At 38.6% G+C, this 25,270-nt stretch overlaps 1 protein-coding gene across 20 annotated transcripts in view; it reads left to right on the top strand.

The window, feature by feature from the left end:
* LOC105441171 (mucin-19-like) overlaps nt 1-25,270 on the top strand; it is an 83,725-nt gene that overhangs the window by 46,945 nt on the left and 11,510 nt on the right. For 4 of the 20 annotated variants that reach the window (XM_030990241.1, XM_030990250.1, XM_030990246.1 and 1 more), the window contains 30 exons: nt 61-501; nt 859-1,071; nt 1,453-1,893; nt 2,252-2,464; nt 3,478-3,501; nt 4,112-4,216; nt 4,613-5,053; nt 5,411-5,623; nt 6,006-6,446; nt 6,804-7,016; nt 9,631-9,654; nt 10,263-10,367; nt 10,764-11,204; nt 11,512-11,724; nt 12,106-12,546; nt 12,908-13,120; nt 14,171-14,194; nt 14,803-14,907; nt 15,304-15,744; nt 16,102-16,314; nt 19,354-19,560; nt 20,163-20,186; nt 21,721-21,822; nt 22,382-22,468; nt 22,847-22,870; nt 23,173-23,217; nt 23,600-23,800; nt 24,184-24,207; nt 24,510-24,554; nt 24,936-25,136. In XM_030990241.1, coding sequence (XP_030846101.1) covers nt 61-501; nt 859-1,071; nt 1,453-1,893; nt 2,252-2,464; nt 3,478-3,501; nt 4,112-4,216; nt 4,613-5,053; nt 5,411-5,623; nt 6,006-6,446; nt 6,804-7,016; nt 9,631-9,654; nt 10,263-10,367; nt 10,764-11,204; nt 11,512-11,724; nt 12,106-12,546; nt 12,908-13,120; nt 14,171-14,194; nt 14,803-14,907; nt 15,304-15,744; nt 16,102-16,314; nt 19,354-19,560; nt 20,163-20,186; nt 21,721-21,822; nt 22,382-22,468; nt 22,847-22,870; nt 23,173-23,217; nt 23,600-23,800; nt 24,184-24,207; nt 24,510-24,554; nt 24,936-25,136 — 5,925 coding nt within the window. The remainder of the gene's footprint in view (nt 1-60; nt 502-858; nt 1,072-1,452; nt 1,894-2,251; nt 2,465-3,477; nt 3,502-4,111; nt 4,217-4,612; nt 5,054-5,410; nt 5,624-6,005; nt 6,447-6,803; nt 7,017-9,630; nt 9,655-10,262; nt 10,368-10,763; nt 11,205-11,511; nt 11,725-12,105; nt 12,547-12,907; nt 13,121-14,170; nt 14,195-14,802; nt 14,908-15,303; nt 15,745-16,101; nt 16,315-19,353; nt 19,561-20,162; nt 20,187-21,720; nt 21,823-22,381; nt 22,469-22,846; nt 22,871-23,172; nt 23,218-23,599; nt 23,801-24,183; nt 24,208-24,509; nt 24,555-24,935; nt 25,137-25,270) is intronic. The other 16 variants (XM_030990244.1, XM_030990234.1, XM_030990251.1 and 13 more) reach the window with 16 other exon arrangements.

Raw genomic sequence — 25,270 nt, 5'->3', positions numbered from 1 at the left:
CCACTGTGCCTAATTGCTGTGTGTCTCTTTTCTTTTGTGTGACATTTGATGTCGTGTCAGGTGACTGCGCGGAAAACCTGAATGATGATAGTCAGCCGGATCCAGTGATCAGCCTCCAGACATCCGACATGACTGACGTTACTCCAGATCAAACTGTCACACTTTCCAGTGGGACATCGTCAATCAGCGTTCGATTCGGAAGTAGTGATGCCGGATACAAGGTCCTGACCAGAGTGACAGCCGTCATCCTGAGTTTTGTCGATCCAACAACAGAAATTGCGCCCATGATGATTCGTCTCGAAGGCGTCACTTTTTCAAACGGAACGACAGCTGAAGACATTGGTGAAATTAATTCCAGTGGCCCAACCACCGGAATCTTTAGACTTGGGGCACTCGGAGAAGAACCCGTGGATGCTTTGGTCTTTTCCGTGCCCGACATTCTCCCTCAAGACGCTTCTTCAGTAGACGTTGTCGTCCGATTTGATGGATGCATCAAGACAGGTGAATATAACTTACTTCATAATAATTGGCTTCCATACGTAATTAGGCCACATGGGCAGTATCATTTCCCGTACATTCCGTCGAGTCTTGTACCAGGCAAAGCAAGCACTTGTGATTCTTGCCATGTATAACATGTTAACAATGTATGTAACTCATTAGAAGGGAAAATGATAATGAAAGTCGATACTATTATCCTGTTTACTTTCTAGATGTACAAAAATGGCATCAGAATGAGCATTACCTCGGTTGAAATATGCATTCTTTTGAACACAAGACACGTATCGAAGCATTTCATTTTCTGGTATATGCACAATAGATCATTACTGCTTGTTCTTCCAAATGTGTGTTGACATACAGAGACCATAACTACTGTGGTGACTACGAGTGTTGCTACCACTACCACACCAGCAACCACTACAACTCCGGCTACCACTACAACAACAGAAAAGACAACTGCAGCTATGACAACAGGAAGTACCACAACTGTCGAAGAGACAACCATGGTCATGACAACGACACCTGAAGTCACCACTACTGAAGCAACTACAACAATGGCAACAACAACTCCAGGTACTCATCCTTTTCACCTCAAAATAATCACTTTATATTCCCAGAGTAAAACATTTCCAAAGATATTTCACCTTTTCTACTTGGCTTGAAATGGTATTATCATTGAAGTACCTAAATGCAGAAAGAAGCGTACGGTTTAGCAATGTTTGATGTAGCCTTGGCCACACAGAGATAACAGTTTTCAGAAATTCAGATGGAGCTGTTTATAACATGCTTCACTATTCCTGCTTGTTGTGCCCTGTTCTGCTTGTTGAATACAATATAGCATATGTTGTATTCTGCAAACGAAAAAGCGAGAAAATGCAGATACTTTACAGCGCCCTACTCTGCCTAATTATTGTGTGTTTCATTTCGTTTATGTGAATTTTGATATCGTTTTAGGTGACTGCACGGAAAACCTGAATGATGATAGTCAGCCGGATCCGGTGATCACCCTTCAGACATCCGACATGACTGACGTTACTCCAGATCAAACTGTCACACTTTCCAGTGGGACATCGTCAATCACCGTTCGATTCGGAAGTAGTGATGCTGGATACAAGGTCCTGACAAGAGTGACAGCCGTCATCCTGAGTTTTGTCGATCCAACAACAGGAAGTCCGCCCACGATGATTCGTCTCGAAGGCGTCACTTTTTCAAACGGAACAACAGCTCAAGACATTGTTGAAATTAATTCAAGTGGCCCAACCACCGGAATCTTTAGACTTGGGGCACTCGGAGAAGAACCCGTGGATGCTTTGGTCTTTTCCGTGCCCGACATTCTCCCTCAAGACGCTTCTTCAGTAGACGTTGTCGTCCGATTTGATGGATGCATCAAGAAAGGTGAATATAAGTTACTTAATAATAATTGGTTTCCGTACGTAAATAGGCCACATGCGCAGTATCATTTCCCGCATATTCCGTCGAGTTTTGTACCAGGCAAAGCAAGCTCCTGTGATTCTTGCCATGTATAACATGTAAACAATGTATGTAACTCATTAGAAGGGAAAAATGAGAATGAAAGTCGATACAATTATCCTGTTTACTTTCTAGATGTACAAAAATCGCATCAGAATGAGCATTACCTCAGTTGAAATATGGATTCTTTTGAACACAAGACACGTATCGAAGCATTTCATTTTCTGGTATATGCACAATAAATCATTACTGCTTGTTCTTCCAAATGTGTGTTGACATACAGAGACCATAACTACTGTGGTGACCACGAGTGTTGCTACCACTACCGAACCAGCAACCACTACAACACCGGCTACCACTACCACGACAGAAATGGCGACTACAGTCATGACAACAGGAAGTACCACAGCTGTCGAAGAGACAACCACCGTCACGACAACGACACCTGAAGTCACCACTACTGAAACAACTACCACAATGACAACAACAACTCCAGGTATTTATCTTTTCCAAATCGAAATAAGCACTTCAAATTACTAGTGTAAGACAAGTTCAAAGGGATCACACCCATATATTGGGCTTGAAAGGGTATAATCTTGAAGTATCTACTTAAAAAAAGGGGTTATGGGTTTCGCAACGTATGATCAAGCTGCGGCCTCACAAAGATAACCATTTTCAGAACTTTAGATGCCACTATTTATATCCGCCATGGTTATTCGTGCCTAAAACTAGATTAAGGCTTTGCAGTGTTTGAAGAAAAAAGAATATTGTGACAAATTTAGAAATAAAGGAATTGATATGAGAAAGTTAAAGCGATTGTTCGTATTCCGAGGTTACTATTTCACGAACTTCAATACATTTTGCAAGGCTCAATTACGCTTTTGAATTTGGAGTATGGAAATGGTATCTTGAAGGGCAGATTATCCATCACAGTTGGAAAAGTAACTCCTGGAATATCTAGAGCAATTTGTTACAAGTCTGTAGTGTTGGCAGGCAGATATAAAGGCGAGATAACAGGGCTCAAACGGACAAAATTGCGCCTGAACGATCATGCAGAAATAATTTAGTAGAAAAGAAAGAACTCAGTAACCACGATGATATGCTAAAGCATATGCATGGGAAATTTGAACAGAAGATATGAATGGACCGAGATAAGTCTCATATAAGCAATTAAAAAGAATGGGAGTTTGAAAGAAGAAGATGGAGGATATGCATACCTTACACTCGTTGAACGATAAAAGGCATGGCTAAGGGCTTCAATGCAATACTAATTATAATATTCATAATAACAATAATATATAGCACTTATACTACAGGTGTTTTTCCTCAAAAAGAACACGTGTCTGGCAAATCGAGAAAGTCTTGAGGTTTTAGCATCAGAACCCTCAGTAGTGAAAGTAGTGCCAAACTTCTATTAGTTATGAACAATCCCTCATTTTTGTTGAACATCCTTTCAAATTGATGAATCACCTTAACGAATAACCATTACCCTCCTTCCTCATTCAACAGAACCAACTCAAAAGGGCGATACCGGTATGTACAAAAGTTTCTTTTGTAATATTTTCTTAATTCAAATTGATTTGGATCTGATAGGAACTCTATTAGCTGGATTAACTGTAGACTGGATATTGTACTTTTATACAGGAACTTAAAACAAACGTGTATTACTTCGACAGGCGATTTTAGCTCCACTGATCATACAACAGTCTCTTAAATTCGGTCAAAATTTGTACAAGCAAATGTGTAACCAGAATTCTGTTCATAACACTACAATGAGCTTTGAAAATTAATCACTAACTTGAAAGATAACGGCCATTCAAAAAAAAAGCGTTATTTCTCTTTTTCTCCCACAGAGCATTGGGACGGAATTATGTGTACATAGTTACAATTTTACATTTGAGCAGAATATTTCGTCCTCCGGAAATGACCTGATGCAATGGCACGAATTACGAAATAGCCTCATAATACCCTTAATATTGACGTTTCTGCAAAAGGATCAAGGTTTCCAACATCATTTTAGGTTGGTGGCATGTATACAAATTCGATGTTAGAACGATCGGACGTTGCATAATCTAATTCATTCATAAGTATGTGTTGAAATACAACTTCAACTGGCATTTCTCTTGCTGCCCTCATGTCATAGAAACTACCACAGAGAGGACGCGAACATCAGGTTTGACTACGCCCACCACATTAAGCAGTGAGACTACCACTCTGTCAACAACTACTTCTGGCCAAACAACGCCAGGTAGGATTTTTTAATTTTGTGTACACTTCCTTTGTGTCTTATATATCAATCTTTTAGGAAATCAAAGTCAGGTGACTTTGCACCTCATCAACTTCATACTAGGAAAGGTCCTGATCTCTATTTACAACGTAGGTACAAAGTGCTCCAATACTGGATTTCTGTCCAAGTCAGCGACAGGTATTCATTTTTAAAACCTCCATCTCCATCCTATTCAAATCAAGGGTTCTGTAAATTCTTGGAATTTTGTTCTGCTCTGTTTTGCTTATTAATTACAAAATAGCACATGTTGTATTCTGCAAAGGGAAATGCGGGACAATGCAGAATCTTTACAGCGCCCCACTGTGCCTAATTGCTGTGTGTCTCTTTTCTTTTGTGTGACATTTGATGTCGTGTCAGGTGACTGCGCGGAAAACCTGAATGATGATAGTCAGCCGGATCCAGTGATCACCCTCCAGACATCCGACATGACTGACGTTACTCCAGATCAAACTGTCACACTTTCCAGTGGGACATCGTCAATCACCGTTCGATTCGGAAGTAGTGATACCGGATACAAGGTCCTGACCAGAGTGACAGCCGTCATCCTGAGTTTAGTCGATCCAACAACAGAAAGTCCGCCCATGATGATTCGTCTCGAAGGCGTCACTTTTTCAAACGGAACGACAGCTGAAGACATTGGTGAAATTAATTCAAGTGGCCCAACCTCCGGAATGTTTAGACTTGGGGCACTCGGAGAAGAACCCGTGGATGCTTTGGTCTTTTCCGTGCCCGACATTCTCCCTCAAGACGCTTCTTCAGTAGACGTTGTCGTCCGATTTGATGGATGCATCAAGAAAGGTGAATATAACTTACTTCATAATAATTGGTTTCCGTAGGTTAATAGGCCACATGGGCAGTATCATTTCCCGTACATTCCGTCGAGTCCTGTACCAGGCAATGCAAGCACTTTGATTCTTGCCATGTATAACATGTAAACAATGTACGTAACTCATTAGAAGGAAAAAAAGAGAATGAAAGTCGATACTATTATCCTGTTTACTTTCTAGATGTACAAAAATCGCATCAGAATGAGCATTACCTCGGTTGAAATATGCATTCTTTTGATCACAAGACACAGATCGAAACATATAGTTTTCTGGTATATGCACAATAGATCATTACTGCTTGTTCTTCCAAATGTGTGTTGACATACAGAGACCATAACTACTGTGGTGACTACCAGTATTGCTACCACTACCACACCAGCAACCACTACAACTCCGGCTACCACTACAACAACAGAAAAGACAACTGCAGTTATGACAACCGGAAGTACCACAGCTGTCGAAGAGACAACCACCGTCACGACAACAACACCTGAAGTCACCACCACTGAAGCAATTACCACAATGGCAACAACAACTCCAGGTACTCATCCTTTTCACTTCAAAATAATCACCTTATATTCCCAGAGTAAAACATTTCCAAAGATATTTCACCTTTTCTACTTGGCTGGAAATGGTTTTATCATCGAAGTACCTAAAGGCAGAAAGAAGCGTACGGTTTAGCAATGTTTGATGTAGCCGTGGCCACAGAGAGATAACAATTTTCAGAAATTCAGATGGAGCTGTTTATAACATGATTCATTATTCGTGCTTGTTGTGCCCTGTTCTGCTTGTTGAATACAATATAGCACATGTTGTATTCTGCAAACGAAAAAAGCAAGAGAATGCAAATACTTTACAGCGCCCCACTGTGCCTAATTGCTGTGTGTCTCTTTTCTTTTGTGTGACATTTGATGTCGTGTCAGGTGACTGCGCGGAAAACCTGAATGATGATAGTCAGCCGGATCCAGTGATCACCCTCCAGACATCCGACATGACTGACGTTACTCCAGATCAAACTGTCACACTTTCCAGTGGGACATCGTCAATCACCGTTCGATTCGGAAGTAGTGATACCGGATACAAGGTTCTGACTAGAGTGACAGCCGTCATCCTGAGTTTTGTCGATCCAACAACAGAAAGTCCGCCCACGATGATTCGTCTCGAAGGCGTCACTTTTTCAAACGGAACGACAGCTGAAGACATTGGTGAAATTAATTCAAGTGGCCCAACCACTGGAATGTTTAGACTTGGGGCACTCGGAGAAGAACCCGTGGATGCTTTGGTCTTTTCCGTGCCCGACATTCTCCCTCAAGACGCTTCTTCAGTAGACGTTGTCGTCCGATTTGATGGATGCATCAAGAAAGGTGAATATAACTTACTTCATAATAATTGGCTTCCGTACGTAATTAGGCCACATGGGCAGTATCATTTCCCGTACATTCCGTCGAGTCCTGTACCAGGCAATGCAAGCACTTTGATTCTTGCCATGTATAACATGTAAACAATGTATGTAATTCATTAGAAGGAAAAAATGAGAATGAAAGTCGATACTATTATCCTGTTTACTTTCTAGATGTACAAAAATCGCATCAGAATGAGCATTACCTCAGTTGAAATATGCATTCTTTTGAACACAAGACACGTATCGAAGCATTTCATTTTTTGGCATATGCACAATAAATAATTACTGCTTGTTCTTCCAAATGTGTGTTGACATACAGAGACCATAACTACTGTGGTGACCACGAGTGTTGCTACCACTACCGAACCAGCAACCACTACAACACCGGCTACCACTACCACGACAGAAATGGCGACTACAGTCATGACTACAGGAAGTACCACAGCTGTCGAAGAGACAACCACCGTCACGACAACGACACCTGAAGTCACTACTACTGAAACAACTACCACAATGACAACAACAACTCCAGGTATTTATCTTTTCTAAATCGAAATAAGCACTTCAAATTTTTTTTATTTTAATTTTATTTATTCGTACGGGGTAGCCCATTCAACATCAGTTGGTCTCCCATGGGGCCCCTAAAAACATACATACATGAATGCAACACAATATGTTTAAATAAAATCATTCAAAATACATACACAATAATGCCAAGTAAATAGTTTAAAAAGAGAATGTAAAAACGTTGAAATATATCAAGGTGAATACTTGCAATATAGAATAATCAAATATTTAAAGTACAATACCGAGTATCAGAAAATAAAGATATTTAAGCAAATATGAAACAGACTATTGGTGAGTAACTAGGTGCCATGGAATCCCTTATACATCCAATGACTTGAGATACTGTTTAAGATAAAATTTGAAAGATACCAAGGAGGGCAACTCCCGTATGATAACCGGCAAATTATTCCACAAATTTGGACATAGGTAATATAAAGAGTGTTTGCAGTACTCAGTACGGCATTTGGGAACGACAAGATCGTGTCTGGCGGCTTGCCTCGTATTTTGATCATGTTTTCTACTTAACTCTTGGAAATAATTTGAGTAGTGATCTGGAGAGAGGCCTTGACAGCATTTATAAAATAATATATAACGGAAATAAGTTATGCGATATCTGAAAGGTATCCAGTTCAGACTTGAGAACATTTCCTTAGATGGCTACAAATATTACACCGAAGGATCAGACGGGCTGCCCTCTTTTGTAGTTTAGTAATTCGATCTACATGTATATTAAAACGATCTCCCCATATCTCACAGCAATAATCCATCTGTGATTGAATGAGGCATATATATAATAATTTTAGAGTATCATTTTCTACAAAAGGTCGAATTCTTTTTAACATCGCAAGACCGGCAAATATTTTTTTACATACAAAATCAACTTGTTCATGCCATAATAAATGTTTATCTATTATTATCCCGAGACATTTAAAACTTGCACATTGATTGATTTCAACCCCATCGTAAGTAATGTGGATGCTGTTATTACTACAGGTACTAAGTTTTTGTTTACTCCCTATGATCATAAACTTTGTTTTACCTGTATTTAAATACAACCTGTTGTTGCTTATCCATGTACCTATTGCATTCATTTCGTGTTGTAATTTATTTTCCAATTCACGGATCGAAGTTCCAGTGACATACAAAGTGGTATCATCTGCATACATTATGACTTTACCTTCCCTAAAGACATTGACCATATCGTCAATATAAATTAAAAATAGAAGGGGGCCAGTATCGAGCCTTGAGGAACTCCTATAGATAGGAACGTTCCTTTGACAAAGTTTATCTAATTGAGACTTGTTGTTTCCTATTTGTAAGGTAGGATTGAAACCATAATAAGGTATCATTATTTAATCCAATTTTGTGTAATTTGGCTAACATGATAGATGAGTCAACTGTATCGAACGCTCGTTTTAAATCTACAAAAAGAGCACCAATAATTTTGCCACTGTCAATAGCACGTACCCAAGTATCGGTTAGAGCACCAAGTGCTGAGGAGGTAGAGTGACCGGGTCTAAATCCAAATTGTGTATTGGAAAGCACATTATTAGAGACGAGATGATCATAGAGCTTCAAATTACTAGTGTAAGACAAGTACAAGGGGATCACACCCATATATTTGGCTTGAAAGGGTATAATCTTGAAGTATCTACTAAAAAAAAAGGGGTTATGGGTTTCGCAACGTATGATCAAGCTGCGGCCTCACAAAGATAACTATTTTCAGAACTTTAGATGCCACTATTTATATCCGCCATGGTTATTCGTGCCTAAAACTAGGTTAAGGCTTTGCAGTGTTTGAAGAAAAAATTTATTGTGACAAATTTAGAAATAAAGGAATTGATATGAGAAAGTTACAGCGATTGTTCGTATTCCGGGGTTACTATTTCACGAACTTCAATACATTTTGCAAGGCTCAATTACGCTTTTGAATTTGGAGTATGGAAATGGTATCTTGAAGGGCAGGTTATCCATCACAGTTGGAAAAGTAACTCCTGGAATATCTAGAGCAATTTGTTACAAGTCTGTAGTATCTAGCATAGTGGAGGTAGGCAGGCAGATATAAAGGCAAGAAAACAGGGCTCAAACGGACAAAATGGCGCCTGAACGATCATGCAGAAATAATTTAGTAGAAAAGAAAGAACTCATATAAGAAAAGAACTGATATGCTAAAGAATATGCATGGGAAATTTGAACAGAACAGAAAATAAGAATGGACCGAGATAAGTCTCATATATAAGCACTTAAAAAGAAGGGGAGTTTGAAAGAAGAAGGAGGATATGCATACCATACACGCGTTGAATGATAAAAGGCATGGCTAAGGGCTTCAATGCAATACTAATTATAATATTAATAATAACAATAATATATAGCACTCATACTACAGGTGTTTTTCCTCAAAGAGAACACGTGTCTGGCAAATCGAGAAAGTCTTGAGGTTCTAGCATCAGAACCCTCAGTAGTAAAAGTAGTGCCAAACTTCTATTAGTTATGAACAATCCCTCATTTTTGTTGAATATCATTTCAACTTGATAAATCACCTTAACGAATAACCATTACCCTCCTTCCTCATTCAACAGAACCAACTCAAAAGGGCGATACCGGTATGTACAAAAGTTTCTTTTGTAATATTTTCTTAATTCAAATTGATTTGGATCTGATAGGAACTCTATTAGCTGGATTAACTGTAGACTGGATATTGTACTTTTATACAGGAGCTTAAAACAAACGTATATCACTTCGACAGGCGATTTTAGTTCCACTGATCATACAACAGTCTCTTAAATTCGGTCAAAATTTGTACAAGCAAATGTGTAACCAGAGTTCTGTTCATAACACTACAATGAGCTTTGAAAATTAATCACTAACTTGAAAGATAACGGCCATTCCAAAAAATCGTTATTTCTCTTTTTCTCCCATAGAGCATTGGGACGGAATTATGTGTACATAGTTACAATTTTACATTTGAGCAGAATATTTCGTCCTCCGGAAATGACCTGATGCAATGGCACGAATTACGAAATAGCCTCATAATACCCTTAATATTGACGTTTCTGCAAAAGGATCAAGGTTTCTAACATCATTTTAGGTTGGTGGCATGTATACAAATTCGATGTTAGAACGATCGGACGTTGCATAATCTAATTCATTCATAAGTATGTGTTGAAATACAACTTCAACTGGCATTTCTCTTGCTGCCCTCATGTCATAGAAACTACCACAGAGAGGACCCGAACATCAGGTTTGACTACGCCCACCACATCAAGCAGTGAGACTACCACCCTGTCTACAACTACTTCTGGCCAAACAACGCCAGGTAGGATTTTTGAATTTTGTGTACACTTCCTTTGTGTCTTATATATCAATCTTTTAAGAAATCAAAGTCAGGTGACATTGCACCTCATCAACTTCATACAAATAAATGTCCTGATCTCTATTTACAACGTAGGTACAAAGTGCTCCAATACTGGATTTCTGTCCAAGTCAGCGACAGGTATTCATTTTTAAAACCTCCATCTCCATCCTATTCCAATCAAGGGTTCTGTAAATTCTTGGAATTTTGTTCTGCTCTGTTTTGCTTATTAATTACAAAATAGCACATGTTGTATTCTGCAAAGGGAAATGCGGGACAATGCAGAATCTTTACAGCGCCCCACTGTGCCTAATTGCTGTGTGTCTCTTTTCTTTTGTGTGACAATTGATGTCGTGTCAGGTGACTGCGCGGAAAACCTGAATGATGATAGTCAGCCGGATCCAGTGATCACCCTCCAGACATCCGAAATGACTGACGTTACTCCAGATCAAACTGTCACACTTTCCAGTGGGAAATCGTCAATCACCGTTCGATTCGGCAGTAGTGATACCGGATACAAGGTCCTGACCAGAGTGACAGCCGTCATCCTGAGTTTAGTCGATCCAACAACAGAAAGTCCGCCCATGATGATTCGTCTCGAAGGCGTCACTTTTTCAAACGGAACGACAGCTGAAGACATTGGTGAAATTAATTCAAGTGGCCCAACTACCGGAATGTTTAGACTTGGGGCACTCGGAGAAGAACCCGTGGATGCTTTGGTCTTTTCCGTGCCCGACATTCTCCCTCAAGACGCTTCTTCAGTAGACGTTGTCGTCCGATTTGATGGATGCATCAAGAAAGGTGAATATAACTTAATTCATAATAATTGGTTTCCGTACGTAAATAGGCCACATGCGCAGTATCATTTCCCGCATATTCCGTCGAGTCTCGTACCAGGCAATGCAAGCACTTGAAAAAAAGAGAATGAAAGTCGATACTATTATCCTGTTTACTTTCTAGATGTACAAAAATCGCATAAGAATGAGCATTACCTCGGTTGAAATATGCATTCTTTTGAACACAAGACACAGATCGAAACATATAGTTTTCTGGTATATGCACAATAGATCATTACTGCTTGTTCTTCCAAATGTGTGTTGACATACAGAGACCATAACTACTGTGGTGACTACGAGTATTGCTACCACTACCACACCAGCAACCACTACAACTCCGGCTACCACTACAACAACAGAAAAGACAACTGCAGTTATGACAACCGGAAGTACCACAGCTGTCGAAGAGACAACCACCGTCACGACAACGACACCTGAAGTCACCACCACTGAAGCAACTACCACAATGGCAACAACAACTCCAGGTACTCATCCTTTTCACCTCAAAATAATCACCTTATATTCCAAGAGTAAAACATTTCCAAAGATATTTCACATTTTCTACTTGGCTGGAAATGGTATTAACATCGAAGTACCTAAATGCAGAAAGAAGCGTACGGTTTAGCAATGTTTGATGTAGCCGTGGCAACACAGAGATAACAATTTTCAGAAATTCAGATGGAGCTGTTTATAACATACTTCATTATTCGTGCTTGTTGTGCCCTGTTCTGCTTGTTTAAAAAAATATAGCACATGTTGTATTCTGCAAACGAAAAAGCAAGAGAATGCAAATACTTTACAGCGCCCTACTGTGCCTAATTATTGTGTGTTTCATTTCTTTTACGTGAATTTTGATATCGTTTAAGGTGACTGCGCGGAAAACCTGAATGATGATAGTCAGCCGGATCCAGTGATCACCCTTCAGACATCCGACATGACTGACGTTACTCCAGATCAAACTGTCACACTTTCCAGTGGGACATCGTCAATCACCGTTCGATTCGGAAGTAGTGATACCGGATACAAGGTCCTGACCAGAGTGACAGCCGTCATCCTGAGTGTTGTCGATCCAACAACAGGAAGTCCGCCCACGATGATTCGTCTCGAAGGCGTCACTTTTTCAAACGGAACAACAGCTCAAGACATTGGTGAAATTAATTCAAGTGGCCCAACCACCGGAATGTTTAGACTTGGGGCACTCGGAGAAGAACCCGTGGATGCTTTGGTCTTTTCCGTGCCCGACATTCTCCCTCAAGACGCTTCTTCAGTAGACGTTGTCGTCCGATTTGATGGATGCATCAAGAAAGGTGAATATAACTTACTTCATAATAATTGGTTTCCGTACATAAATAGGCTACATGCGCAGTATCATTTCCCGCATATTCCGTCGAGTCTTGTACCAGGCAAAGCGAGCTCCTGTGATTTTTGCCATGTATAACATATAAACAGTGTATGTAACTCATTAGAAGGAAAAAATGAGAATGAAAGTCGATACTATTATCCTGTTTACTTTCTAGATGTACAAAAATCGCATCAGAATGAGCATTACCTCAGTTAAAATATGCATTCTTTTGAACACAAGACACGTATCGAAGCATTTCATTTTCTGGTATTATATGCACAATAGATCATTACTGCTTGTTCTTCCAAATGTGTGTTGACATACAGAGACCATAACTACTGTGGTGACCACGAGTGTTGCTACCACTACCGAACCAGCAACCACTACAACACCGGCTACCACTACCACGACAGAAATGGCGACTACAGTCATGACAACAGGAAGTACCACAGCTGTCGAAGAGACAACCACCGTCACGACAACGACACCTGAAGTCACCACTACTGAAACAACTACCACAATGACAACAACAACTCCAGGTATTTATCTTTTCCAAATCGAAATAAGCACTTCAAATTACTAGTGTAAGACAAGTACAAGGGGATCACACCCATATATTTGGCTTGAAAGGGTATAATCTTGAAGTATCTACTTAAAAAAGGGGGGGGGGGTATGGGTTTCGCAATGTATGATCAAGCTGCGGCCTCATAAAGATAACCATTTTCAGAACTTTAGATGCCACTATTTATTTCAGCCATGGTTATTCATGCCTAAAATTACATGTAGGTTAAGGCTTTGCAGTGTTTGAAGAAAAAAAAATATTGTGACAAATTTAGAAATAAAGGAATTGATATGAGAAAGTTATAGCGATTGTTCGTATTCCGGGGTTACTATTTCACGAACTTCAATACATTTTGCAAGGCTCAATTACGCTTTTGAATTTGGAGTATGGAAATGGTATCTTGAAGGGCAGGTTATCCATCACAGTTGGAAAAGTAACTCCTGGAATATCTAGAGCAATTTGTTACAAGTCTGTAGTATCTAGCATAGTGGAGGTAGGCAGGGAGATATAAAGGCGAGAAAACAGGGCTCAAACGGAAAAAATGGCGCCTGAACGATTATGCAGGAATATTTTAGTAGAAATGAAAGAATTCAGTAACCACGATGATATGCTAAAGAATATGCATGGGAAATTTGAACAGAACAGAAAATATGAATGGACCGAGATAAGTCTCATATATAAACACTTAAAAAAAAGTATGGGAGTTTGAAAGAAGAAGAAGGAGGATATGCATACCATACACACGTTGAATGATAAATGGCATGGCTGAGGGCTTCAATGCAATACTAATTATGATATTAATAATTATAATAATATATAGCATTCATACTACGGGTGTTTTTCCTCAAAAAGAACACATGTCTGGCAAATCCAGCCAGTCTTGAGGATCCAGCATCAGTACCCTCAGTAGTAAAAGTAGTGCCAAACTTGTATTATTTATGAACAATCCCTCATCTTTGTTAAACATCATTTCAAATTGATAAATAACCATAACGAATAACCATTACCCTCCTTCCTCATTCAACAGAACCAACTCAAAAGGGCGATACCGGTATGTACAAAAGTTTCTTTTGTAATATTTCCTAATTTCAAATTGATTTGGATCTGATAGGAACTCTATTAGCTGGATTAACTGTAGACCTGATATCGTTCTTTTATACAGGCGCTTAAAACAAACGTATACCACTTCGACAGGTGATTTTAGTTCCACTGATCATACAACAGTCTCTTAGATTCGGTCAAAATTTGTACAAGCAAATGTGTAACCAGAGTTCTGTTCATAACACTACAATGAGCTTTGAAAATCAATCACTAACTTGAAAGATAACGGCCATTCCAAAAAAGCGTTATTTCTCTTTTTCTCCCATAGAGCATTGGGACGGAATTATGTGTACATAGTTACAATTTTACATTTGAGCAGAATATTTCGTCCTCCGGAAATGACCTGATGCAATGGCACGAATTACGAAATAGCCTCATAATGCCCTTAATATTGACGTTTCTGCAAAAGGATCAAGGTTTCCAACATCATTTTAGGTTGGTGGCATGTATACAAATTCGATGTTAGAACGATCGGACGTTGCATAATCTAATTCATTCATAAGTATGTGTTGAAATACAACTTCAACTGGCATTTCTCTTGCTGCCCTCATGTCATAGAAACTACCACAGAGAGGACCCGAACATCAGGTTTGACTACGCCCACCACATCAAGCAGTGAGACTACCACCCTGTCTACAACTACTTCTGGCCAAACAACGCCAGGTAGGATTTTTGAATTTTGTGTACACTTCCTTTGTGTCTTATATATCAATCTTTTAGGAAATCAAAGTCAGGTGACTTTGCACCTCATCAGCTTCATACAAAGAAATGTCCTGATCTCTATTTACAACGTAGGTACAAAGTGCTCCAATACTGGATTTCTGTCCAAGTCAGCGACAGGTATTCATTTTTAAAACCTCCATCTCCATCCTATTCCAATCAAGGGTTCTGTAAATTCTTGGAATTTTGTTCTGCTCTGTTTTGCTTATTAATTACAAAATAGCACATGTTGTATTCTGCAAAGGGAAATGCGGGACAATGCAGAATCTTTACAGCGCCCCACTGTGCCTAATTGCTGTGTGTCTCTTTTCTTTTGTGTGACATTTGATGTCGTGTCAGGTGACTGCGCGGAAAACCTGAATGATGATAGTCAGCCGGATCCGGTGATCACCCTCCAGACATCCGACATGACTGACGTTACTCCAGATCAAACTGTCACACTTTCCAGTGGGACATCGTCAATCACCGTTCGATTCGGAAGTAGTGATACCGGATACAAGGTCCTGACCAGAGTGACAGCCGTCATCCTGAGTTTAGTCGATCCAACAACAGAAAGTCCGCCCATGATGATTCGTCTCGAAGGCGTCACTTTTTCAAACGGAACGACAGCTGAAGACATTGGTGAAATTAATTCAAGTGGCCCAACCACCGGAAGGTTTAGACTTGGGGCACTCGGAGAAGAACCCGTGGATGCTTTGGTCTTTTCCGTGCCCGACATTCTCCCTCAAGACGCTTCTTCAGTAGACGTTGTCGTCCGATTTGATGGATGCATCAAGATAGGTGAATATAACTTACTTCATAATAATTGGTTTACATACGTAAATAGGCCACATGCGCGTATCATTTCCCGCATATTCCGTCGAGTCTTGTACCAGGCAAAGCAAGCTTCTGTGATTCTTGCCATGTATAACATGTAAACAATGTATGTAACTCATTAGAAGGAAAAAAAGAGAATGAAAGTTGATACTATTATCCTGTTTACTTTCTAGATGTACAAAAATCGCATTAGAATGAGCATTACCTCGGTTGAAATATGCATTATTTTTAACACAAGACACAGATTGAAACATTTCATTTTCTGGTATATGCACAATATATCATTACTGCTCGTTCTTCCAAATGTGTGTTGACATACAGAGACCATAACTACTGTGGTGACTACGAGTGTTGCTACCACTACCACACCAGCAACCACTACAACTCCGGCTACCACTACAACAACAGAAAAGACGACTACAGTTGTTACAACAGAAAGTACCACAGCTGTCGAAGAGGCAACAACCGTCACGACAACGACACCTGAAGTCACCACCACTGAAACGACAACCACAGTGACAACTACAACTCCAGGTATTCATCCTATCCACGTCCAAATATTTCTTCAAATTACCATTATACAACAGTAACAATATAAAGCGATTACACGTTGCAAATGAAGTATCTACGAGCGACAGTAACCATTTTTTTAAAATTATCCTCTTTTTGCAACACTTTTATCTTCAAGTTTGTACTTTTTGGTGCCTATTTCATATCCATTTTCCGACCACGTGCTACAACCGGATATCTTTCCATTTCACTTGAATAGAACGCCTAGACGAATAAACTTTCCCCTTTCAGCAATAATAATTATGATATTGTACTACATGTACTAATAATGAATAGTATATTAACGAGAAATAATATCGTATTAAAACTATATACATGCATTGGCACCCGTAAATACTCAATGTAATTAAACGATCCCAAAATACAATGTGCCACGACACGCGACAGACACCTCGATATTATACGCGTATTGCTTTTCCTCATGCTCCGGCCTCGCCGTGGTACGAAAAAATAAGACGCGAGCCTACATGTTATTGCATACACAATCATATACAAAGTCTTGACGCATATTGTAGGATATAACACGGCGTGTAAAATTTCACGTCTGACAGATTTCCAAAGTCATCCATCGAGATGCCTTGCGCTTGGCCACCCCGAATATATTTGCAAATTTTCAGGATATAGAAAGATCGGAAAGGGCGTAATAAGCGGTCTGAAATTTGACTCTTACAACCAATACCTGTACAATTAGGCGGAAGCACCGTGCAGATTATACCACATAGGCGTGTTCAGGATTATGGGTGTCGATCCCGGGGGGATGGGGGGATATATCCCCCACCCCCCCCCCCAAATATTTCAGTTGGGGGGATGGCCTGTACAATCACCCCCCCCCCCAATAATTCACCACCACAAAAAAAAAATGAAGAGAAAAATTAATGATGAGAGCCCGATGAGAGGAGTTAATGGTTATTACCCGCATGATGACCATCCATATACACATTTTGCTATCTCATTTTCTTAATACCTATCAATAGAAAACGAAGTAAATGAGACAACCGCATATGAGACAAGAATAAATTGAATTCTCGCTCATACGGTTTTATCAGGAATTGATGGATTTATTCAATTTATTCAATCAACAGCATCATAGAAATGCAGTGCGCCAAATGCAAAGCCGCAGCGTTAAAAAGCAACGCGCTAAATGTTAAGCGCGAAGCGTAAAAGTGCAAAAAAAGTAGAGAGTGTGAGAGAGGGATAATGAGAGACAGAGAGGATACAGGCGCGAGCCAGGGGGCGGGGGCGGTCACCCCCAAAAAAAAAACGCAGCAAAAAAAAAAAAAAAAAGAGAGAGAGAAAGAAGAAAGGAAGAGGACGACGTAGGAAGAAAAATGATCAAGAGTCAAGAACGGTACAACGAATCGTCTTGTTTCTCTAATAATGTAATGAAACGTCAAAGCTTCCGCCCTACGCGCGGAGGAAGGGGAACTTGATTCAAACAAGGATTAAGAGTCGAGAACGGTACAATGAATCGTCTTCTTTCTTTAATGATTTAATAAAACGTCAAAAGGATTTAGACAAGGATTAAGGGTCGAAAACGGTACAAGGAATCGTCTTCTTTCTCTAATAATTTAATGAAACATCAAAGATTCCGCGCTTCGCGCGGGAGGGGAAAACTCTTCCTCCCTGCACCCACCCCCCCCCCCTAGGGAGCGCGCTTCGCGTGCTCACTACCGCCCCCTAAAATAAAATCCTGGCTACGCGCTTGAGAGGATAATAACCCAGGTAGCAAGCCCATGTCGGACCCACGTGGGTCCCATAATCTCTGAAATGTTATCTTTATTGAGGGTGACTTGAAAAAGTTAATAACTTGGAAGGGAGGGGTGCAGCCTGCCACACGCTTGTATCCTTGGTTGCTTTGATCCACTGCCGAAAAGATTTTGGCACCTATCATCCCCCCCCCCCCCCAACCACGGATACAAATCAGGATTTTGTGATGAGGGGTGACGAAACATAACGTTTTGGGTCCCAGTAGAGGGTAGCATATAACGGTTTGAAGTTCAGGGGGAGAGAGCCCCCGGAAGCTCCTTAGCTTCCTGTCTTTTAAATACCCCAAAACGCCTTTCCCGCATAATTTATTCTCCTACATTTCAGACAAGCTTTGCCTCAAATTTAGGTCGAAATAAGGCCATTTAGATGCACATTTCGGCAAAATTTCGAAGATCTAGGTATAGATATAGTTCACAAGTTGAGAACGAGTGTAACTGTTTCGCGATTTTCTTGAAAAACATAATGCTACAGAGCAAGGTAGATTTTGTTTTAATTAGCTGGAAAGGATATCTTGAAGTATCTAAATCCCACAACGGGATAACGGTTAACTAATATATGGAGGAAAATTGCCAAATTGAAAGTAGGTTTAAGAATATAATAAATGATTTTTCAAATGAAAAATGTAAAGGGTGCCCTCATTTGTATCCTTGTAAGTTTGCTTGTAGAGTAATCACTGTGAAAGGAGATGCATATCCATCGGAACAAAAAAAAACATGATAAAATTGATAGGAAACTCTGAGAGCACACAACAAGTTTGGCTCTCTTAAATTAAGGGTCACAAACTCATTGTATGATTGCATGGGGAAAGATAAATTATATTGATAATGATTCATGTTCTTGGGATTTTGTGCATTTTCCAGATTATAAAAACGTTTATTTATAAAATATTTAAGATATGATTTTTTTTTTAGTATTTTAAGCTCTTGAGACATTACAGAGAAAAATTATATACAGACAATCAAGTGTCTGGTTGAGCAACTCTTTGTGCCCTACGAAAGGTATTATAGAATAGCATGATTAGATTAAAAACATTAAATATAGTGATATATCGGTGCTAAAATCATCTGCAATCAATTATAAAATCAGTTGTATTAATATAGGCTATAACATATAGTGAATGACACAGTTTCTCCTTTGCGGAATAGCATCCTTGGGGTGGTCATGGTGAAGTATTTGATCACTCAGATTTTCTTTTACTTTTCGAATAATTTCCTTTTTATTCTTTTCTCAATTCAGAACTTGAGTCCACTGTTATCACAGATATTACCACCACTTCTCCTGCAACTACTACTATTGCGGCCACTACAACAACAGAAGTAATCGCAACTGCAGTTACAACTACATCGAGTACAACAACTGTTGAGGAAACAACCGCCCTCTCAACAACTAAAGCTGAAGTCACAACAACTGAAGCAACTACCATAATGACCACAGCAGCGTTAGGTAATCTTCCGTACGCTCTAAAAGAAATTGGGTCCAATTTTACCCAATGTTTTTTTTTTTTTTTTTTGGGGGGGGGGGAGAAATATGTGTGTTTGGGCCGATCCTGGGCATTAAACTTAACCCAATACTGGGTGAAATGTACTGACGATCGGCTAAAATTTACCCCATATTGTGTTAACTGTTACCTAACAAAAATCAATATTCCATTCTAATTATTCATATTGTTTCCACGCATTTTTCAAATCATTTTATTCACGTTCTTAAAAATTATTATGCATATGTATTTAAAACAAATATCCATGCAACATATAAATGACGTATACTAATAAATACATACCATCAAGACTAACCCAATATTGGATAAATATTACCCAACCTGTTTAGAGTTTACAAGCTTATGTACCTGGGGAAATGTATAGCTATCGCCTTGGTTTTTTTCTTCTTCATTACTTCATATATTTGCCCAACTTTTCTTTCACTTTAATTAATACAAAATTTGCTCTTCTTGTGCCAACAGGGTTATATGAAATAATGGGGAGATTGTGTTAATGATTACAAATGGATATGTAAATTTTTAACTCTCTTTCTACTTTATTCAACAGAACCAACTTCTAAGGGCGACACGGGTAAGGGTTATATTATGTTATTACTGTGTGCTATACCTGTCTGAATTATCAGCATGTTCAATAAGAAGGAATAATATGTAAAATGAAATTTTTGTAGGACAGTATCACAGAAATAATTCTTTTCAGAACTGTGTAAGAATACCCCCACTAGTACATTAACCCTTGACATGCCACAATATAGCCTACGTGTTCATCTTAAAATGTCAAGTTCATATGCGTTCACTATGATTGTAGACATGCTTATTTTGTGTATTGTAGGGGCATCGATGACAGTTTGACATGTGTTTCTTGAGTTACATCGGTGGTTTGGTGACATTTTATGTGCAGTTTTATTTCTAGTAATACTCCTTGCCATGGGGGTGTTTCACAAAGATCCTAAGTTGAACTTATCTCTAAGTTGGACTTAACATTTATGGAAAGCCGTTAGCATCTTTGAAAATATTTTGTAAAAGTTATTTTAAAAGGCAAGACAAGGTGATTCAAATCATTCATATTTTCTATTATCAAGGAGACTTCATGTTCTTGATGTGGAATTTATAAAAAGTCTAAAATACGTGAATTTTCGCTTTTGAATACATTTTATTTTAAGGCTACAAATGGCTCTCCATAATTTTTAAGTCCAACTTAGAGTCAAGTTCAACTTAGAATCTTTGTGAAACACCCTCCTGGTAGGCCTATGTGAAAAAACATGGTACTGTGGTACATCATACACCATTGCAAAATTAGCGATATGGATACAATGTGTAGTCATATGCTACCACACATATTTTGAAAATGATCGCATCCAATGAGGAATAAAGCAGGATAAAGATTAGCGATGATGATGATGATGTATTAAAGGGACTTGGTAACATTGTTCAGATGAGGGATAGTTGTGCTAAGGTAGTGACTTCAATGCCAGATGTACAACTGAAGATAATCTGAAAATTTGAATGAAAACGGACCATTATTCATGGTACAAATTGAGAAAAACTGATCTGATCGATTCCTTAATTCTCCCAACTATATTATTACAATTTAATTACATTTTAGATGAATGGAAATCGTCACAAAGCAATAAAATGGCTCTACATTCCATTCCAGACATTTAAGTGTTGACAGATTTTTTTTTAAAGCCTGTTTTATGTCTTTTTTTCATGGAAAAACGGTTGGGAAAATTCAAAAATGATTGGGATAATCTACAGTTAATCACTGTTAGAGGGTGTCATACATCGACTCCTTCAAAGAAAACCATAGATATCTTCGTGGTTTGAGAATTTGTTCAGGATTTTGTGCATGTCAGAGGACTAGTAGGCTACAGTAGAAGGAATATAGTAAGTAACATTTTATACAAAAATTAAGCAATTTTTTCATCAACCTTCAACAATGTTACCAAGTCACTTTAAGCTTAGAGGAGCGGCGCTGTATGGAAAACAATGTTTCACTGCATTGAGATGGACAATCGCATTATTTGAGATATATTTCTCGACCGCCTGAAAATCAGTTTAGAGCCCTGGTTTCTAGTTTGCACATTCTTATTCCAATGTCATATCAGAAACTACAACAAGTATGATCACCACATCAGCTACAACTACGCCGACAACATCAGCCACGACGACTACCACCTTGTCCACAACGACTTTGGGAGAAACAACTGGTACGATTACTAATTAAAGGCACACTGTCCTACTTGTAGCTACTTGCTCCCTCTATATAGAAAACTTCCCTAATCGGTGCCTGTTGGTCCCCCATGATCCTCGTTTTATTATGTTAAATGAGAGCTGAGTTAATGAGATAGCCATCTGTCACAGTGACCTCGCTGGCTCGCTGGGTGGTCTAATCCCTTCTGGCTGAAGTAGTAAAGCCTGCCTTTAATGTCCCTTTCTTTTTGCAAAAGTTTTTTTTTTACGTTAACGATGTAATTTTCGATCGATTAAGAAAGGCTTATCGGAATTCATGTGCGATGTAGAGTTTCCCCTATAGCTCCCATTTGACTGCTTGCCCTTCTACAATCTCACACAATTTTAAAGCGGAGAAGCGCATTATTTTACTGCATATTTTTGTGACACAGATTAAGAAATGTCATCACAATTTAGGGTCAATTTCTTGGACAAGCTAAAACTTCCCAAAGACAATTCTTCATAAAGTATAATTTTGCCATATACTGGTGTGTTCTATTGTGGCTTTACATCAGTAACTTGTTTTTCATTTTGCAGTGTTAACTAGTGAAATGACTGCTGTCACCACAGAAGCACCGGATGTCACCACCACTGAAACAACTACCACAGTGACTACAACCCCAGGTATTCAAATACAGATGTATTCATTTACCTTACAAGGAACTACGTGTACAACAATGAACACAACAACCCTGTTGTTTTTATTATCATTATTATTATATAAATATATATGCAGGTTAAAAACCAATTTAGTCATATCCTTACCATTTTTTTAGTATATGGAAAATCAGTATGTCCCAAATTATGTTTCTTTATAATGTGGCATATCAAAGCTTACATATAAAAGTATTCAACTAGACCCTCATTCAACCATTCCACTTTTCATTCTTGAGTTTTAAGAAAAACACCACATGAAACGTCATATTTCCAAGGCGTATAATAATTATGTTGTTAAGTGTATATAAACAACCCCCTCTCTCTGTTCCATTCTCTTTTCGACAGAACCAACCCAAAGGGGCGACACAGGTATGTTCACGATTTCACTCTCTTATTATGTTGTTGTCCAACATACCAAACGTGCATGGGCAAAAGAAACTGACAAATAACAGTACTAGGAAATGATAATTGTATGACTTTGACACTGAGTGTCACTTGTAGATGAATTTCATAAGGAAGATTTATGGTTCATATGGAAGATTGAAGCAGACGCGTTTGACTTAATGAATGCGTGAAGGGCAATGCGGAGCGGTTTAAGATTCATTGACATGACAGATCCAGATTTTAATTTATAATTGCATTTTTACATTTTGCCTCATTTGTGCAACCAGAAACTACAACAGAACGATCGCGATCACCAGGAGAAACAACGAGGGGTAAGTCAAAATGCAGTATGCATTAAAAAAAAATCTGTTAAATTCCTACAAATGGAGTCGAAAATCCTGGATCTTTAGATAGGACTATTTTTATTATGAACTTATTTACGTTGCTCTCATTTCCAAAAAAAAATGTATGCACTTAATTATCTCTGACTAGACCTTCGGTTGTCAACGAAAATTGAACAAAGAATTGTACATGGGCTGTACTAAAAATGGTTTTGCTGAAATATATCATTGCAATAAAAATAACTACTGATCAGGTCATAGTCATAATGATTCAAATCTGAAGCCACTTAGTCCATGAAAATGACGCTTGTAAATCCTACTATCTCATTGCCATTGCAAAACACCTTTGATATGTTTGGTCTTTATTCTACAGAGACTATGACTACCACTACAGCAACTACCACTACTCCTGCTACAACAACTACTCCGGCTACTACAACAACAGAAACAGTCACTACTAAAGCCACAACTACTGAAGGTACTACAACAGTCGAAGAAACAACAACTGTCACAACAGAAGCACCAGAAGTGACCACAACTGAAACAACTACCACAGTGACTACAACAACTCCAGGTATTCAAATATAGATGTATTCATTTACCGTAAAGGAACTATGTGTACAACAATGAACATAACAACCCTGTTGTTATTGTTATCATTATTATTATATATATATAGGCAGGTTAAAAACCAAATTAGTCATATCCTTACCATTTTTTTTTAGTATATGGAAAATACGTTTTTTCCAAATTAATTTTGTTCATAATGTGGCATATCAAAGCTAATACATCTAAAAGTATTCAACTAGACCCTCATTCAACCATTCCACTTTTCATTCTTGAGTTTTAAGAAAAACACCACATGAAACGTCATATTTCAAAGGCGTATAATAATTATGTTGTTAAGTGTATATAAACAACCCCCTCCCTCTCTCTCTTCCATTCTCTTTTCGACAGAACCAACCGAAAGGAGCGACGGAGGTACGTACACGATTTCACTCTCTTATTATGTTGTTGTCCAACATACCAAACGTGCATGGGCAAAAGAAACTGACAAATAACAGTACTAGGAAATGATAATTGTATGACTTTGACACTGAGTGTCACTTGTAGATGAATTTCATAAGGAAGATTTATGGTTCATATGGAAGATTGAAGCAGACGCGTTTGACTTAATGAATGCGTGAAGGGCAATGCGGAGCGGTTTAAGATTCATTGACATGACAGATCCAGATTTGAATTTATAATTGCATTTTTACATTTTGCCTCATTTGTGCAACCAGAAACTACAACAGAACGATCGCGATCACCAGGAGAAACAACGGCGGGTAAGTCAAAATGCTGTATGCATAAAAAAAAAATCTGTTAAATTCCTACAAATGGAGTCGAAAATCCTGGATCTTTAGATAGGACTATTTTTATTATGAACTTATTTACGTTGCTCTCATTTCCAAAAAAAATGTATGCACTTAATTATCTCTGACTAGACCTTCGGTTGTCAACGAAAATTGAACAAAGAATTGTACATGGGCTGTACTAAAAATGGTTTTGCTGAAATATATCATTGCAATAAAAATAACTACTGATCAGGTCATAGGCATAATGATTCAAATCTGAAGCCACTAAGTCCATGAAAATGACGCTTGTAAATCCTACTATCTCATTGCCATTGCAAAACACCTTTGATATGTTTGGTCTTTATTCTACAGAGACTATGACTACCACTACAGCAACTACCACTACTCCTGCTACAACAACTACTCCGGCTACTACAACAACAGAAACAGTCACTACTAAAGCCACAACTACTGAAGGTACTACAACAGTCGAAGAAACAACAACTGTCACAACAGAAGCACCAGAAGTGACCACAACTGAAACAACTACCACAGTGACTACAACAACTCCAGGTATTCAAATATAGATGTATTCATTTACCGTAAAGGAACTATGTGTACAACAATGAACATAACAACCCTGTTGTTATTGTTATCATTATTATTATATATATATAGGCAGGTTAAAAACCAAATTAGTCATATCC

The sequence above is a fragment of the Strongylocentrotus purpuratus genome, unplaced genomic scaffold, assembly GCF_000002235.5.
Source record: "Strongylocentrotus purpuratus isolate Spur 01 unplaced genomic scaffold, Spur_5.0 spur5_scaffold_19, whole genome shotgun sequence".
Lineage (NCBI taxonomy): Eukaryota > Metazoa > Echinodermata > Echinoidea > Camarodonta > Strongylocentrotidae > Strongylocentrotus > Strongylocentrotus purpuratus.
Note: the sequence above shows the minus strand (reverse complement) of the source record. Positions and strands in the feature narration are given on the sequence as shown.